The sequence below is a fragment of the Eublepharis macularius genome, chromosome 9, assembly GCF_028583425.1.
Source record: "Eublepharis macularius isolate TG4126 chromosome 9, MPM_Emac_v1.0, whole genome shotgun sequence".
NCBI classification, from domain to species: domain Eukaryota; kingdom Metazoa; phylum Chordata; class Lepidosauria; order Squamata; family Eublepharidae; genus Eublepharis; species Eublepharis macularius.
The window spans coordinates 24,804,612-24,824,369 of NC_072798.1; the positions used below are offsets into that span (position 1 = coordinate 24,804,612).

General features: G+C 42.5%; 1 protein-coding gene across 1 annotated transcript in view; it reads right to left on the reverse strand.

The window, feature by feature from the left end:
* SYT10 (synaptotagmin 10) overlaps positions 1-19,758 on the reverse strand; it is a 58,022-nt gene that overhangs the window by 13,240 nt on the left and 25,024 nt on the right. Inside the window, exon 3 of the mRNA XM_054988994.1 lies at positions 5,331-5,895. Within this exon, the coding sequence (XP_054844969.1) occupies positions 5,331-5,895 (565 nt within the window). The remainder of the gene's footprint in view (positions 1-5,330; positions 5,896-19,758) is intronic.

A 19,758-nucleotide genomic window follows, 5' to 3' on the forward strand; every position in this document is an offset into this window, starting at 1 on the left:
TGGCATCCACAGAATGTGCATCATGGTTGTAGGAATGGGCACAGAAGCACAATCACAGTCTATAGCAAAGCATGGAACTAACTGCTGCTTTGACGGCCTCACAAGTCCCTGGGTGGCCCTGTTGGCCTAAAACGTTTGCCACCTAGGAAAGCAAGGTTGGCTAAAGCATAGCAGGACTTGACATTGTCTAGGGTGCCATTTCTAGCAAAGATTTCATTGCCTTCACAGTTGTTCTTTTCATAGAGCACCAAACGTGGGGGCACTGGTTCAGTACAAACACACTACAAAACCATAATTTATTAAGTGTGGTTAGTTTGTGAAACCAAGATTTGGTTCTCAGACAATCATTCAAATCCTGGTTTGCCTCATAATGCGCGGGCATTATCAGTTCTGCTCTTCTCTTTGCTTACCCTGCAGAGACCCAGTTTATATTCTGCCTGCACTGAACATATTAACACACATAATGCTGCCCTAGTGTCCACTTTGATTGGCATCAGCCAGTCTCAGCCAGAGGTCTTTCATTTCACCTACTACCTCATCCTATCATAGGTTAGTGGTTGGCAAACTCCTGGCAATTTGCCTGTCTGCCTGGCAATTGCAGCAGCCTGGGCAAATGGCCATGCTTGCATTCCCATGCAGCGAGCAATGATGTTGCTTCTGGTGAGACTGGAAGCATCGACATTGTGCCAGGGCCGATTCTTAAGGAAACACAGTGAAAATACTAAGTCTGGGGCAGATTCTTAAGATACCGTCCCTGGAGTGATGATGTCACTTCCGGTTGGATCAAAAGGGACATCATCGAGCTCCATGCAGGAGCGTGCATGCACTGGGGTATGCATGCAAAAACAGAAGGGGTGAGTACCCACAACACTGTGCCCCACCACACTCCCCCAAACTGGCAACCCTAGGCTGGGGATTGAACCTGAGAGCTTCTGTAAGGCAAAGCAGGTGCTCCTTCTCTGAGCCATGCCCCTGCCCCATTGGAGAATGTGTAGCGGGGAATAAGCCAGGATGTCCATGTTCATTCATCATGCACAGTTAAGAGTAAATGTGGTTGATAAACTAACTTCAAACCACGGTTTCAGATCCTGGTTTGACAGGTCCTAATGAGCCATAGTTATTGGAGCTGCCTGCATTCAGACAGTCACTTAATTTAGTTCATTTAATTAAACCATGGCTTTGTATGATGCCTGAAATGAGCCTGTGAGGGAAAATGCTCAGTGCTTCCAAGTTAAAGGGACCTACTGAACATGCCAAAATCCCAGAGCAACCAATGCACGGAGATGTCTGATGCAAAAGAATCAAAGCTACTGTTGTAGCTGTGCTTACTGCATGCAGAGCTTCTCCAGCTGAATGGTTTGAACTCTCCAGTCTGTGTTTTATTAAAAAAATAAAGTGGCAGGGTTAGGTTTTAAAATTCTAAAAGAGCAGTTCATTAACACTGAATCAAGATACTGCCACAATAAGCCACACACCGTAATTGGCTTTGCATGTCTCAGAGAGCTGAAGGGACTTGCACTAATGTCAGCAGTTTAAGAACAATAATATTGGGTTGCATGCAGATTGGCAAGACTTGGACAAGGACATCCTATTGGATCAGATTCTTACTCAAGGGGAAGTGCTGGCCATCCTGTGAGGCTACCATGAGATTCTCTGGCCATTCTGTATCCTCCCCTATCAGCATGCTGGTGGGCCTTCATATTTTAAGAACCACTGGGTGTCACACTGGCTTGCATGCCCTTATGTTTATTCACAAGTTAACATGTTTTGAAAATGTTCCAAACTCATATTTTTTCAGACATGGTTTAACTAAGGTGGTGATGGAGAATGTCAAGTCATAGGCTGATTCCGCACACGTTGGATGCACTTTATCGATCGTTTGAGGTGGATTTTTTGTTCCGCACACGAAAAAATCCATTCCAAATGATCTATAAAGAGGACTGGAAGTGCATTGTCCAACATGTGCGGAATCAGCCATAGCTGACTTATGGTGCTCCCTAGAGGGGCTTTCAAGGCAAGAGAGTAACAGAGGTGGTTTGCCATTGCCTGCCTCTGCAACCCTGGCCTTCATTGGAGGTCTCCCATCCAGTTACTAACCAAGTCTCACCCTGCTTCTGAGATCTGACGAGATCAGGCTTGCCTAGGTTATCTAGGTAAGGGCAGTTTAAGTATAGCACACTATAAAATGCTTAAAAAATATTGTGTAGAATATGGATATATACATGAGCTAATGAAGCTGCTTTACACTAGCAGCACCCTTCTGGGCTCTCAAGTAGAGGTCTTTCTGTCACCTGGAGTGGAGAGTGCCCTCAAGTCAGAGTTGACTTATGGCGACCCCTGGCGGGCTTTTCATGGCAAGAGACTAACAGAGGAGGTTAGCCATTGCTTGTCTCTGCAACCCTGGTCTTTGTTGGAGGTCTCCCATCCAATTACTAACCAAGACCAACCCTGCTTAGCTTCTGAGATCTGACAAGATCAGGCTCACCTGGGCTATCCAGGCCAGGCATTACCATCACCTAATACCTGTTAATTTCAGCTGGAGATGCTGGTGATTGAGCCAGGCTTTGAATCTTCTGCATGCAAAGCAGATGCTCCACCACTGACCCAGGGCCTCTCCTCTGGCCAGCATCTTCATTATCACTCTATTGTTTGGATAGCAGACAAAGACCAGATATGTATTTTGTTGACTGTATTGGGAAATTCCTGGAGATTTGGGGGTGGACCCTGGGGAAGGCAAGGTTTCAGGAGGGGAGGGACCTCAGTGGTGTCTAGTGCTATAAAGTCCGCCCTCCAAAGCAGCCATTATCTCCATATCTGGAGACCAGCTGTAATTCTGGGCAATCTCTAAACGCCACCTGGAGGTTGGCAACCTTAGCTCACCATGAACTTCACTGTCTCTGACTTGGAATTATTTATAAGTACCAAAGGCCACCAGAGACCTGTCAGAACTTGGGAAGATGGGATTACCTAGATTTAACTAGTAAAGAGTAGAACCTTTAAGACGAACCAACTTTACTGTAGCATAAGCTTTCGAGAACCACAGCTCTCTTTGTCGGAGCTGTGGTTCTCAAAAACTTATGCTACAATAAGCTTCATTATTTTGCCGGTACAGACTAACATGGCTAACTCCTCTGGATTTAGATTTAACTGAATCAGATCCTCTGTAAGAGCCTTATGGTGAGATTAGCTCACTGCAGCCTTAAACTCTTATCTACACTTGATCACAGAATCTGGATTGTGCTGACTTCACCTGAAGCTGCCTTATAGTAAATCTGATCATTAGTCTTGGTCATCATCACTTATCAGTGTTCCTCACCATCTGGCATCTCAGGCAGAGGTCTTTCGTATCACACTTGAATGGAGGTGCTGGGGATTCAGTCTCGGACCTTCTGTTTACCATGCAGGTGCTCTGCTGCTGAGCTATGACTCCCCCCCACTATTTCTTATAAGGAGACAACTTAAAGTGCAAAGTGGAGATGGGCAAATTCCTTGCCTTCTGATGGAGCTCAGAAAATCAAGTTATTTCCTCCTTGCTTAAAGAAAGCAGAAAATCTCTTGCGTTTTTCTGAGCCCAGTTCTAGAATCCAGATCTTGTGGTGCTCCCAATGGCATAATCAGAAGTACAGTCAGGGTCTGAATACCTTTCCCAATCACTGTGCATCCCTGCCTCTGAGGTTTCCATTATTCCCTCCATTTCAAGGCCCATAATATTGAATTAGATGCCTTGAAAATTACATATCTCCAAATCCCTCATACCAGTGCAAAAAGGCCTGGGACCTGTAGTTTCCAGAGCATGCCCATGAAAGGACTCAGGCACTCCAGAACATTTTATTTCCCACGTTCCTGTGATACTGCTATTGTAGAGTGCCCAGGAGTCACTGAGTTTACATTCCTAGCTTGAAAAGAACATTTGGAGGAATTCATAATGCAGCCAAACATTAGAGTTAGGTAAAGTCAGAGTTAGGTCAATGCAAAGTCAGGTGACATAACTCTACAGAAGGAACAGGTGAGAGAGAAAGAAAGAAAGAAAGACATTCCATGGACAATAGATGAAACTGAGGGCTGAAATCTTCCCCCTGCCTGAGTTTTCTCTTCTGAAACCCCTTTCCACTTAAGCATTCTTCTAAAAAGCCTTACGTCTGATCTTGGAGTCCCGAGGAACATTTGAAAACATGGCTAGGCAGAAGTAGTTTCTGTAAGAAAAACTCAAGGAGGCAAAGGGGTTCTTTATTGAAAGAACAGAAAAAGTCATATTTGAGCCCCTTGGCCGTCTCTCTTCCTTGAGAGCAGGAGATTTACTCCTGCCTCTAACCTACCTTTCACAGGAATCTGGTGGTAACCGAGTTCTAGCATCAACCACCTTCAGATCTAAGGATTACTCTGTTTGGTGTGTTCTTTAATACAATTGTTCTTTCCTTGAATGTTTATTCTTTGAAATTGCCTCTTATATTGCTGATCCCTGTGTGACTTTAATTTCTTTTCTTGAAGATAGGCACATAACATTAGTTATTCTCCAAGCATTCTAAGAGTTACTGGGTATATTAAAAACCATTGATATATACTTCCCATTTCAGGCTTTACCTCTATTAATATTTTCTGAAGGAGATTATTTCTAAACCACCTGCCACTATAGTAAGAATGCTTAATTTTTTCCCCTGAACTTCTTGTGCATGTAGTCCTGTAATTCCACACCCACCTAACCTCCTTTGATAATGTCCTTCACACCATGCTCCTGGACAGCCAAGAGATAAATAACAGGTCATTCTTAGGTGGGAAAGATGGGAAACCAAAAGTGGGAATAAATGGACCATTTCTCAGTGAAGAAGAGAGAGCTACAAGGATGTGTATTAGGAAGAGTACATTTTCACATGTCAATAAAAGATCTGGGCCCGGGGTGAGGTGGAAAAAGTATGATTGATTACCATCCATCATAAAGTTCAATATATACCTCATTTTTCCATAGGGACATTGTCGTAAAAAGTAAAATCTGTAGTTATGAGTATGCTGATGAATTGCATACATGTTTATTTATTTAGATATTTATACCCTGATTTTATCCTCAATAGGAACCCAAAGCAGCTTACAACACCATTTCTCTTCTTCCATTTTATCCACAAAACAACCCTGTGAGGTAGGTTAGTCTGAGAAAGATCGACAAGCCAAAGATCACCCAGAAATCTTCCATGGTTGGCTGGGGATTCAAATCAGTCTCCCCCATTCTGACACTGTCTCTAATCACTGTACTACCCAATGTAGTGGTGGCCCCACCAAGCACTACAGAGACATGGAAATATAATAATGTGACATATTTGAGACACAGTACTACTTACTGTAGTGGCACAGTGGATGTCTTTCCATACTGTGGCTTCTCTGGAGAGATCAGAGACTTCAAAAAAATTATCCAGAATAACTTCCCCAATCATATCGTGCCTAGAAAATCTGTCAAAATCATATACACTGAAATGTAGTTTCCTGTTGCAAAGCTGATCGTACGCTACAGGAAACTGAAAGGTTTCATCAAAGACAGGATTCAAAGTCTTTCTGTGCACTCGTGTCTGAAACTTCTTTTTCCTGTCTGGAAGAAGGTAGATTTTCACATAGGGATCTGATGTACCTGTAAAGTCTTTAGCAGGTAGATCCAAGGCTTTGACAATGGTAACTACGAGCAGTTCATTTTCGTAATCATACTTAAGGGTGAAATTAAGTTTCCCACAGACTTTCACATCTTCTTTCTTGCCTTCTGAATCCACAGACTTTTGTTTGTAGAGTTCAGGTTTTATCCTCCCAATGCTGGTGGTTGTTTCCCCCCTCTGTAAAATGGGATCTGTCCCCATGTTAAAATCAACGCTGGACACCTGCATTTGCCTTGGCAAGTGTCTCCGGAAAGAATTGTGCCTGCATAATACACAAAGAAATGAACTCGGATTAGCTCAAAGGGAAAAATATGGCTAAAATGGCGGGGGTGGGTGGGAATGAAATTACAGTTCATATTTAAGAAGTTTCCATTATAACTCTCTGGAGAGAGAAAGAACTAGGTAATCATTCAAGATAACTAAACAGTTCCATTCAAGGAGGAGTTACAATCCAGAAGAAGTGCTACAAAAATTATAAAAGGTTTACTGTAGAGACTGGCTGAGGCAAATGGATGTATTCAACCTGCATGAAAGAAATTAGACAGAGAATGTCCACAAACCCACAAAGTTGCCTTCTGCTGAGTCACACCACTGATTTATCAAGGCCCGTGTTGTCTACTCTGACTAGCAGCTCTTCAGGGTCGCAGGCAGAGGTCTTTCATATCACCTATGATGTGATACTATAAACTGGCCATGCCAGGTATTCAACCTTGGATCTTTTTCATGCAAAGCAAATGCTCTTTTGTGAGCCAGAATTGCCTAGACAATTTTCACAATTAATATGGCCAACAAAGAACAGAAATTGGACATTGCAGGACTGTCAAGAGACTTCTAGACTCAGGGGATCAATCCAATCTGGGAGGGTCAATCTAATCTCCCCCCTCCCATATACCTAGCCATTACTTAGCAAAAGCTAAAATGTGGGACAATTTATTTAAAGATTGATATCCCATCTTTTGGGGTGAACTTATCTCAAGAAACGTGGCTCCCAAAAGAATGTTGCTCGGTTGCTAACAAGCCTGAAGAAAAATGTTCTGTCCCTTTCACAGAGGTTTAATGGGATATTATTTACCTCCATGCACGAAAATCTTCAGCTGCCCATTACAAAACATTAAGCCTCTGTTAATGAGACAGGGCATTTTTTCCCTCTAGGTAGCTGGCAAATCCTCCTTACAATTGTTTATTTGTTTATAAAGTGAAATTAACCTGACTAGGTGCAGAATGAATACAAAATGCAATGTGTGGTTATGAACTGAGTTGATATAAATCCTAACCCTCCATTCATAGCCAGTATGCATTACCCGGTCACACTTATGGGAACAATTTTATTTCCAATGTTCCGTATACCTTCCTAGGCCTGACCAGGGCAAGTGATTTCTACACATTTCATTCCCACAATGGCACTTTCCTTGTGTTCATAAAGAATATTTTAAAGAAATTCTTTACCAGTTTTTGTCAGTGCATACATAAAGTAATGCTGCTAAAGATAAGTTGAGTTGCTTGGCTGTCCTCTGTTTTTTCATGCTTCAGAGAGGCATGAGAACATGTGCCATACTTCTCAATTCCATTCAAGAGTCGGCTGATAGACAAAGGGGTCTCAGCTGCAACCTTAGCTCTTTCATACTGGGAGTACAAATTGTCCATGTGGAAACGATTGCATTTTACTTCATGAAGAGCCTGGTTTCTATTTACACCTCAAGTGTCTGCTAAATGGAAAACCTTTGAGTTTTCTTCTTTTTTGACGAAGAGGAATGCTAGACTGATCTAAGTGTGATATCTGAAAGTATGTGTGCACACTCACACATGCGCCAGGTTTTTGTTCCTTTTCAATTCCATCTGTCACCCATGCCATTGGTTTCAGTCCTTTTAATTCTTGTTGCTCTCATTATTTTTCGGGCTGCTATTTTTAATAGCTGTTAGTTTTTATTGGATTTGTTGTCTTAACTTTGGCCTGGGTCCTAGACTTCTGCTTTCCTCACAGAAAGACACAGAAAGGGGGGAGGGGAGTATTTCCCCCCCATTTCCCCCTCATTGCATCTCCCCCACTTTCTAATGTTCTGGGGGATCCACTGATCCATGGGGGCACAGTTTTAGGTAGTTAAGAATACTGCAGTGGAACAGGAAGGCGAGAAAGGTGCCAGTTGTGTAGCTCAGCACTAATGGCACAGTGTAGGGTCCAAGTCTTAAGTTTTAATTATTTTATGTGAACCGCCTCAAGCAGTTTTCTGGAGAGGTGCCATATTTTGAATCCTCTAGATCGATAAACAACGATGATTCATTTCTTACTTTTATGCTATGTTCTTCCCTTTATACAAACACACCTTTATACATCAGCACCTGGCCACATGTGACCCAGTGAGTTTTATGGCAAGTTGGGATTTCAACCAGGGTCTCCTCAGGCCTAGTCTGTCTGTCTGTCTGTCTGGTACTGCTCACATAGCTATTGCCTTAAGCAGAAATTAAAATGGGAAAACCTTACTTAATGTTATTTCTCTGATATTTAATTACTGCCCATATATATTTTGCCATGGAAAGAGTAACAGAATCATTTATATCTGACAATAACTACGTCACCTGGGCTCTCATATTAGGTAGTGTTCCGACGCGAGAATCCCAACCCTTTGTCGTCAAGTGTCAATGCACACGCACGGGTTACAAACTTAAATGGTTTTTATTCAACTTTTTCATACATGCAAGGAATCGCTACTCACAGTTCTTCTAAACAACAAAAGGAGAGAGGGCCTCTTTCATGCATAAAGGTGCTTGGTGGAGCTTGGTAGACCCAGTGAATGTGGTGGAAAAAAAGAGACGACTCGCTCCTCTCCCTGCTGAGGTGCGAATGAACAGAGGAGGAAATGGCCCTAACAAGTTTTGGCAGGCTCTGAAATTGGAATGAACCTGTGGGGTAATTCACTACAACTCCCAAGATGCACTTCTCTTATTCAGCTTGCTTCTGGAACAGTACAGGTAGTATCATTTTTTTTTTAACAGAGGAGTAATTAAACTAGCCCTCAGCTTGTTAAATAAGACACTCTATAATCATGTGTTCAATGGTTTCAGCTTTATCATATGGGCATCTGCATGTTCTGTTAGAATATGGTACTTTCTTGTATCTACTCTCCAAAACTGCCAAGAGAAGAGCATTCATTCTTGCCGGAATAGAAGCTCTTCTAAGCTTTGGTACTGTCAAATAATAAAAATATTTTAGCAATTGTATCAGGAGGGCAATACCTAAATAGTCAAACATACCCTCCGTGCTCTAACAGATGTACTATAATATCCAACTTCCTAACATGTACCCAGGCCTAGTCAAGTGCCCAATGGATACTTGAATACCCCTGAAAAATACACGTTTTGATGAGAATGATATGGTGTAAGGAAACAGACAATGGTGCAATAATAAAGTCTTGGCCACACGTTCCTCACAATGAGGAAGCAAGGCTGTACATTTCCACTTATGCAAATGGACTTTCTTATATTGGCTCTTCGTTGATAGTTTGCTCAGAAGTTTGATATAATTTAGTTTTTTAATTGTAAAATGTCGTAGACCCCTGCCTGCTGATTATACAACAGTGTCTTTTTTTATTTTGGACTTTTTTTTGTTTTGCATACCGATTTTTCTGTTACCGTTATTTGTAATATTTTGTCCTTTGTGTATCGTTTAATAATTTTATTTGCTCTAGCTATCATAGAACCATCAAATGAGAGGCATTGGGGTATAGTTTCCTACTTGTAGGGCATTTTTCATTTAAAATACACCATTTGTCACCTGTAAGTTGATGTGACTCTGTCACCTCATCCCCATCTCATTCTGTTATTATTTATTTATAGAATTTTAGGGACATGTCTGTCTTGAAAGGACTCAGAGCAACTCAGAGCAACATTTAAAAACAGCATGGTTTGCTCCCATCATATTAAAAATGATCCAAGAAATTAAAAGCTATATCAAAAACATTAGCCATGCCCCCTTCTGAAATGCTTAGTCTTGCATAACTTTCTAATAATCAACAATGTATAGAACTGGATCTAGTGGGTTTTCAAGCTGCTTCTAGCTGAGCCCTATCTGGGCTCTTCCCCTTGCAAAATTGTCTGATTTCTTGTCTTTATAAATGTGTACTTTATGATCCATTGCAATCATTTTACTCTGAAACTATGGGTCCAAGTGATGAATGACACTTGCCTGGCTAGTGAACAGACTCAGGGCCAAGCTACAATGTGATCAAGTGGAGTGCAAATGAATGGCAAGTGAACAGGGAGGAATACACGTGAGTCTGTTCACTTGCCAGGCAAGTGTCATTCGTCACTTGTAGCTTGACCCTCAAGTTGGAGGAAATCTGGCCTTAAAGGGGGGATTCTTTGCCACGTTCCAGTTTAAAATTTAAAGCACATATTTCAGATACATAATATAATCACTAGCTTATTTCCCTCTTGCTCCGTATCGTTAGCTGTGCCATTTCCTCCCATGAGTATAACCACTAAGGAAGAAGCCAAGCCATTAAGAGGTTTCTCCCAGAGGGAACTGACACAAACAGTGTCACTTTTGCTCTACTAAGCCAGTGCCCTAATGACATGCTAGTGTGCCTAGTTTCTGAGTCACACAACATTTCAGCTGGACAGCTAATTGATTTGTTATTTAAATGTGCTCTATAGTTCCCATAGCAACACAGGCATGCTTTTCTAGTTTGCAAGAACAATGGGATTAGGATGATTGCCTTACCAAAGTACCAGGAGCTCAACCAATTAGATTGCAGGGATGCTGCACAGTTAATGGTTCACACCTGCAGCACAATATTGCTGTGTCTCTGCACTCTGATTTGCTATATTGCCTAGGGCTTGCTTTCATTCTGATGGATCCTTGGGTGAAGTAACAATTGCATGTCTTGCCAGCATTAGAACTTGCAGTACAAAAATATCCTGACAATTGGTAAAGCAGTAAAGGTTGCAGTGTGATGCAGCATGCAGTCAGACCTCTTTTAAAGGAGCAGAATGGGAGAACTAGGTGTCATTTCAGTAGCTGGAGTGCTATACTACATTTACTGGGCCGTGAGGCCATTGACCTCAGTGGATGGAACTGCTCTTATTTCTTCAGTCTGGCCTGCAAACTGAGCTCATGTACAGCACATCAACTCCTTTCCTGCTCCTCTGCCTCACACATCTAGGAAGACAATATTTTGTGTAACAGCATGGGTGGAGATGGGCAAGGGAGCCATCACTCCAGCCCAAAACAGAACACTTGAGTCTCAACTCAAGTTCCCAATGAGTTGGTTCCAGATTAAACTTTCCGTTTACTCATGGGAGAACGATTTCCACTGAATTCTCCTCCCACTGCAACCCCCAAATTTGCCACTCATGCTTTTCCAGAATGTCCCCTGTCCCCCACAGGAAGCATTTTGGGCTGCAGCAAGAGGAGTAGCCAGAAAATTTCTGTTCTGCTTCTGGAAGTGCCTTCTGTTAGAGGAAAAAATATGTATCCAACCATCTAAAAGAGAGCACGAGTCCACTAGTCTATTGCTTAGACTGCCTATTCTGATCTTATGACAGATGGCTATGCAGTCTTCTCATTTTATCACCTTTGTGGAAAATTGTGTAAGCTCTTTGACAACTGCAAACTTACTCTCTTGCCTCTTTCTCAATGTACACCTCAGTAATGATTCCACTAATTTCTCCGTGATCATTATCAGAGAGTAGAGCTGGTCAGTGTTTCTTCACCATCTGGAGAACTTCCTTGGGGCATAGTAATGGGTGTCCAATTTGTTCTGAATGTTTTTCAGCATTCACATGAAGTCTCTGATGAAGATCATCCCGTCGAAGTAGACCTACTTAGGCCTGCCATTTTAGTTCCAAAGGAGAGCGATCCAAAGCAGGTCTACTCAGAAACCTACTCAAATCTATTTAAAGGGACTTCTAAGGATTTCTAAGGATTTCAAGCAAAGTGTACTGCAGCTTACCACTCTGCACCACTCCCTATGCCTTTGCAAAATTGTGTTTATTTACCCTATGGCATTGTTTATGGAAATGTCCTTGAAACTGACTGTACTATTCTTACACTGTGTAATCTGCCTTGAGTCTCAGTGAGAAAGGTAGACCATAAATGACATAAATAAAATAATAAATAAATAAAGGGTTCTCAGATATGTCAGTGATGGGTGACATTTCAGTTCACTTGGGATTCATTCATCTGTTGAGAGTCCTTCTTGATCCTTCATTGCTCTAGAATCTCAGGCAGCTGCTATGACTAGGAGTGCTTTTTCTTTGCTCCATCTGAACTGCCAGTTGTCCCAAACATGATGGGAACAGTATGCTCAAATCACTCGCTTATTTAGAATGGCCGTCACTCAATTTGAGATGTTTCAGCAAGGAATTAAGTATTTTATAATTCACACACCCACGCTTATCCCTTGAAAAACAAAGCATTAGGTCAAGGTTTGCTTATGTGTATGAGCCATCGTAGATAAATTGCCAATGATAAAATTTTCTTATCTCAAATATGATGCTTCCCAGCAGAGCCAATTCATAAGTTCAGCTGCAAGTCACCAAGGGTTAAGTAACCAAAATCAACTGATGAACATGCTTGTCTGAACTAGCCCATAGTTTATGGAGATTTCTATTTAGAAAGAGAATGTCAGCGCATGCAGAAATACTTGAACAACTGATAAATGTGAACAAAGGCTTAATTGATATGCTGAACTGGGAGGCCTCTTCTCAACCCTCCAGGTCACTTCCCTATCTGTAAAATAAACAAAATATGTGAGGTTTTTTAAAAAAAATTATCTATGGAAACTGTAAATTTTCTAACTGGGAGTTCTGATGCAATCACTTTGATTGGCTGTAATAAGCAGAACACATTCAGTTTAGATTGCTGAGCCCTTTGGCAAATACCCTTCTTCCCCTGAGAACTTGCATTGTTTGTATCATTTATTTTTAATCTTGGTTTTGTATTTATTGCTTGCTATCCATTCGATTTTTTAATATCTATTTAGAAAAAAGGAGCATGAAGTTCAGCCAATCTGCCATTAATTAAGACTGCAATTTCCCCCGTTTTTATCACAATGCCTGAAGATTTATTTTAGATTTTTAAAAAATCTAGTGCGTCAACTAAGCAACCAGATCAGGAAATCTGTCTTTTATAAGGAGCAGGCAGGGGTCACAAGGTGGCAGAGTCCTAGAGGGTTCTAGCGGTCAGCAGCAAGAGTCAAAATACAAAAAGCAAAATACATTGCTCTGTTGGCTAGGCAATGGCGACACTGCTCTGTTGGCCAGGCAATGGAGATACTGCTCTGTTGGCCAGGCAATGGAGACACTGCTCTGTTGGTCAGACAATGGAGACACTGCTCTGTTGGCCAGGCAAAAGAGACACTGCTCTGTTGGCCAGGCAAAGGAGACACTGCTCTGTTGGCCAGGCAATGGAGACACTGCTCTGTTGGCCAGGCAATGGAGACACTGCTCTGTTGGCCAGGCAATGGAGATACTGCTCTGTTGGCCAGGCAATGGAGACACTGCTCTGTTGGTCAGACAATGGAGACACTGCTCTGTTGGCCAGGCAAAAGAGACACTGCTCTGTTGGCCAGGCAAAAGAGACACTGCTCTGTTGGTCAGACAATGGAGACACTGCTCTGTTGGCCAGGCAATGGAGACACTGCTCTGTTGGCCAGACAATGGAGACACTGCTCTGTTGGCCAGGCAATGGAGACATAGTTCTGCTGGCCAGGCAATGGAGACACTGCTCTGTTGGCCAGGCAATGGAGACACTGCTCTGTTGGCCAGGCAATGGAGACACTGCTCTGTTGGCCAGGCAATGGAGACACTGCTCTGTTGGCCAGGCAATGGAGACATAGTTCTGCTGGCCAGGCAATGGAGACACTGCTCTGTTGGCCAGGCAATGGAGACACTGCTCTGTTGGCCAGGCAATGGAGACATAGTTCTGCTGGCCAGGCAATGGAGACACTGCTCTGTTGGCCAGGCAATGGAGACACAGTTCTGCTGGCTGGACTTCAGTGCAGGATCACACCTGGCCCACATACTTGCAACCCACATTTTAGCCCACTTTCAAGTTGTTCAGACTGGCCCTATAATATAAGAGAGAACCCAGTACACACTTTATGGATCAGTCAATTCAACAGGAAGACAGTTTGTAAGCAAATCTAATTAGACTGCTTCAGAAAGAAGGAATAACCAACAATTACAAGGAAGGTCTTGCTTTGATGCAGTGGACTGAACCAGATGGCACCAAAAGCCCTTTTCAGTCATAAATGTTTCTTATTCTCTGATCCCGCCCATCAATAGGGATATTCTTTTCTTGGCATACATTCTCCACTGAAGCCAAATTACACTCTGAAGGTGTACATCAGTGATGCTGAAATCCTTATTCTGGTGTCAGTTATAGTTTGTTTGGGATCAAGGGGCTTGAGAAATGACTCTGTTTCATAAGCTGGGCTCTTTCGTAATCATGCAAAATAAAAAGAGCATATAAAACATTCCAATTAAGATGGCTCGTATTCATTTCCCTCCACACCAATGAGCCTTCCATATTGAAAGATGAATCTGGAAACCACGATCAGAGATTTCTTAGCCACTTTTCTGTTCCTGTTCCTTAGCATCACACAGGTTTGTTACTAAATTAAGAGGCAAAAGATACCACTTTCTTCCAGGTACGTGGACACCAGAGGGTATAAACTGTAAGAACCTGGCTGATTTGCAGGGAAGAAGTTATAGGCTGGCGAGTAGCTCCCAAGCCGTTGCATATTGCAGTTTTATTGCTCAGGTCTGGTCTGCACACAGCACATTTAAGCAGGATGCCGGGCAAGACTTCAGCTTCTCAAGATACTTTTTTGCTTTGGGCAGGAAAGGAGGGGAATAAACAAAGCAGCTGACACAAGGGAGTGACGTAATTATATTCTCTAGGATGCAGTGGAGACTGGAAATGCCAGTACCAAAATGATGCTGCCATGTCTGTACACTGAAAGAATTTAAAAGGTAGAATTTGGCTGAAGAGGTTGTAGCTGGCAGGGGCAGGGCTGAGGCACAGAGGCAGAGCGTCTGTTCTGCTTGCAGAAGGTCCTAGTTTCAATTCCCAGCACCTTCAATTTTAAAAAAGAATCAAGTTGTAGGCAATGTGAAAGAGACTCCCACCAGTTGCAGAAGATAATGCTGGCCTCGATAGACCAATGGCCACACTCAATATAAAGCAGCTTCATTTGTTAATGTGAGAGACCAGCTAGAAGGAAAGTTATATCCAGAACAGAGGAAATCCTTGCTAAAGGGAACTGGATGGAATTATGGTTTGGGGAGGCTAAGTAAGTGCCAGAGCACCAGCGTCCTGGAATCTCGAGGCAAAGAGTTTGAGACAGCAAGTGGTGGGAAAGATCTACATAAAACAAGCGAGACAACAAAAGGGGGGTGTTGCTTTTCTACTCTTTATTTGCTACTTCAGCAGAACCCAGTGCAGATTAAGAAAAGCCAGACTCATTAAAGAAACTAGAGAAAGAAATATTCCTTGCTTACATTTACATTTCTTACTGTCACTACCCCAAGATCCTTTACATATATGAACAGAATTGCTCCCTCCCTCCCCCTCCCCTCCCCTCCCCTCCCCCTCCTCCTCCCCTCTCCCCCCCTCTCCCCCTCCCCCTTCCCTTCCCTTCCCTTCCCTTGTTTCAAAATAGATGAGGGTAACTCAAGGCAAACTGAATCTGTGACTTGGGTCAGTTTTGGGTCAAGTGAGTAGCCATGTTGGTCTGTAGCAGAAGAGCAAGATTTAGGTTCAGTAGCACCTTAAAGACCAACTAGATTTCCAGATTATGAGCTTTCAAGAGTAAGAGCGCCCTCCCTCTGACCCTCAAAAGCTCATACCCTGGATATCTAGTTGGTCTTTAAGGCACTACTGGACCTGAATCTTGCACAGGAATGAAGTTTGCATCTAGTGGCTTATTTTGTATAATTTACACAGTCCAAAATCCTGATGTCTCATTCTCTAAAAATGGAAAATTCTGCAGGGCGTCCACTCTGAGTTTGAAGATTTCGCTAGACACTTCATGTTCATGTATAAGCCTATCTTTGCACATCAGAAGACTAGAAGTGTAACACTTTTATCCATTCCATCTGTAACTTTCCCCATATTGTTCCAGTGGGGACACTGGTCTCAAGTGTCCTTTACCCAAGGGACCTTCCCTGCCAAATTTCAGGAAGAGAAGAAAAAGCATCCTCATATATAGGCAATTATATATGTTTTATTGTTTTATGTTGTAAGCCGCCTTGAGCTCCTCTTGGTGGAAAGGCAGCTAATAAATGTCTTAAATGAATAAATTCTCTGTTTCAATGTAGGCACAGGGATATGCTTGACAATTTGGTGGTGGGTACAACAATGTATACTAATTATATGAATTCACCTGTTCACATGTAAAGTGTATGGGGCTGAGGGGATATTTTAAAAGGAAAGTAGACTACAGGTAAGGGGAACAGATCTCTGTCCCTCCTGTGCCTTACTATTTTCTGTTGCTTTCACCCCCCCCCCCCCCCGAATCTGGTTCTGAAGTGAGGTAGCTTGGTATAAAAACACTGAAAACAACATGTCATCATGAGATAAGGCACAGAAGGGTGCAAAGTTTAGTCCTCCATACATTTTTTTATTTGAAAACAGATCAGTGCTCCTCTGCCTTCGTGATAGGATCTGTATCTGAAGAATGGGGAGCTTTGACTCTCAAATTCAATCAGACATCATAAGACATCCAATAGACAATGCAGTAGGACAAGCACTACAAAACTGGAAAACAAGAAAACCTTTGATTAAGAGCCAAGCTACAAGAGATGAATTACATGAGGACGAGCACATGAAGGGAGTCATAATGTTAGCTGGGAAGCTGAGTTTTAAAAGAGATCGGAAGGCTTTGTCAATTTCCCCTCTTTACAAAGCCAGGGAGATGGCTGCTCAGAGGGTTTGTTAATTTCCTCTTTGCCTCCTGAAGGCTCTGTCAGTTTCATCTCCCCTTCTAAGAGGTGAAGAGGAAATTAACAAACCCTCTGAGCAGATCTCCCTGGCTCTGTAGAGAGGGGAAATTGACAAAGCCTTCCGGTCTCTTTTAAAACTCAGCTTCCTGGCTAACATTGCGACTCCTTTCACGTGCTCCTCCTCGTGTAGCTTAGCTCTAAGGCATGACATACAATAGGGCAGAACGTAGGTTACAAAGGTAGAAGACAAACTAAATGTTTTCCTGTGCCCAAGTTTTGTCCCCTACACTTTATTTCCTCTGGATACACTTATAATGGACAAACTACTTGTGATTAAAGGGACTTCATCTGCATATGTAGTATATCTATGGAATGTGAGCATCAAATTGCCCTAAGATCTATGGTTCTATTTTTTAATGTTCATTTGTACTGGTGCATTCTAGTGCCTGTGTAAAAGGACAAAATTTGTACATGTGTATCCTGCCTTGACTCCCTCTCCACACTTCTCTTATGCCAAATTTTACATTGAAAGTTCCTGGGAGAAGGGATCCATCGTCCTATACTCTGTAAAGTGCCCTGCATATCAATAAAGAAATCAATAATATCAAAAACAGCAATGAAAACTATTTGCTAAACAGAAATGCAGAACTTCACCTGTCTTAGCATTTCTGATATTCTGTATGCCCCATCAGTTGGGACCTTGTGACTTTCTATTTATCATTTTTCTCTTGCTGTGTCTTAAAAGGCGTTACTTCTTTCAAATGCAGAAGAGGGTGTGTATATTTCACTCCTTAATGCTCCTTACGCTTTAAAATTAGATGCTTCTGTCATTCTGTTCATAAAATCCCCTCTTGATTGATGCTACAGGTAGCGCTAAGTGCCTTTATATTGTTCTTAGTTACGTCTTATTGCAATCTGAAGTCTCAATTGGGGAGGGAACTGTTGAGCTGCTGTTTTTCAAATATACTTTGCTAGCTGACTGCTGTTAAATTCAAACTTGTTCCAATATAATGCCTCAAGCTACATATTTTGCGACTCATTGATTATTAACATTAACAACGTTTGTTTTTTGTTAGGTACTCCCTAGCAGGGCTTTTTTTCAGCTGGAATGTGGTGGAACGGAGTTCTGGAACCTCTTGAAAATGGTGACATGGCTGGTGGCCCTGCCCCCTGATCTCCAGACAGAGGGGGGTTTAGATTTATTGTCGAAGGCTTTCACGGCCGGAGAACGATGGTTGTTGTGGGTTTTCCGGGCTGTATTGCCGTGGTCTTGGCATTGTAGTTCCTGACGTTTCGCCAGCAGCTGTGGCTGGCATCTTCAGAGGTGTAGCACCAAAAGACAGAGATGTCTTTTGGTGCTACACCTCTGAAGATGCCAGCCACAGCTGCTGGCGAAACGTCAGGAACTACAATGCCAAGACCACGGCAATACAGCCCGGAAAACCCACAACAACCATCGGGGGTTTAGATTGTTCCACCACCTCTTTTCCCAGAAAAAAAGCCCTGCTCCCTAGTAACAAGAAGTTCCAGGGGCAATCCTACAGGGTTTAGTCTCCTTTGGACGAGAGTACCATGACCCTGGGCTCAAACAGTGACTATGACTGACTTAGAAGAGGAGGGGATCTCATCCTGCAACATGGACTGTGGGGGCAGGCATGGAACTCATGGATAGTGGTCCAGGAACCAAGACTTGAGATCCTTTGGGTGAGCTCCAATGCAGAACCTCCTAAGACTGGACCCCTCATGCAAACAAGAATTCCCCACATTCTCTCTGAAAGTCTCAGGGTTGGTTGCGTCTTCTTGCTATAAATGTCAATAAACTTGTCTAGAAACACTAAATCATAAAGGAGTGTAAATCTCTGGGCAAGGAGGATACCCTTTTAAGAGCGCCACTCTTCAAAGAGTCCGATGGAGCCTGGAATAGATATTAAGACATGTTTGCGGGAGGGAGGGGGACTAGGAAAGATAGTAGGACGTACATAGGAACTTAGGCTCTGGAACTGGTTGTAGTAAGACTGTCCTCTTTAGTTGTCCTTTGTGCTGAAGGGCCTGCAGCTTTGTGCAGGTGACAGCTTTTCATTTTGTCTGGCATGCCCCCAACAACGGTTATTGTCCCGCCTTTCTTTTCTTTGCATTGCGTGTTTGCGTGGCTGTATTTATTGAATGGTTTTATTTTTTGTTGGAGTTTTAATGTTTGCTGCCTTGGGGACCCTGTTTTGAATTGAAAGGCAACCTACAAATGTTTTAAATAAAAGTCTCTGTGTGTTGTATTGTAGGTTTGTCCCCCTATGAGGTGGACTGTCCTTTCCTGCAGGTGCTAGATGAGTCCATCCTGAACTTTCTCGAGGATTCTGGCCCATTAGGACTTGGCAGCAACAGCAATGGAAATGTATGGTGGCTTCATAACATTTATTTACAAAAATATAAGCAGCACATAAATAGAGGCAAGCAGGCACTTCAGCAAGGCAGCAGACCTTCTAAAAGAGATCCCGAACCCCAGAGGTACTTCACCTTCAGCTGCCTCTCACTTCATTCCAACTGTGATTTTAAGCACTTATATCAAGATTCAAAAGGGGTTTTCTCTGAAATATTGGACTTTGATTAATCTTTGTATTATGGTAAAACCATACTGATAGCAATATTCATAGTAATCATATAGCAAACTCGTAACAGTATAATAGAAAATATGCCTACCTTAAATTCTCCATGAAAGACTATTTTAATTAAGGGATAGCTTTGAGTGTTTTATTAAAACTGCTTCACTGCGGTTGAAACCTGGTGTGCACATCCTGGGAGTAAACCCCATTGCCCATTGAGCATAGTTGGAATTAGTTCTGAGTATGCGTTTGTAATGAACTGTGGGCTTAGAAGCCATGCTTTCATTATGATTTTCCTTATTTCACCCAGATTCTGGCCCCTGTGGCCTTCCTCAGCATTTAGGGCAATCTCTTTGTCATTTGGTATCTAATGAAGGGACTTTAACTCACAAAAGCTTAAACCTTCAAAATCTTGTTGGTATTTAAAGTGCTACTGGACTCAAATCTCTTTGTCATTTGGATGCCCTGGCCTTGCTTCTAATGGAGATATTTTTTACTGTGGGGAAGATAGTCATCTTGTCCTACTTAGAACTCCTGGAGCAAATTCAGGACTCACAATTGGTTCATGCCCATTCTGAAAGAAA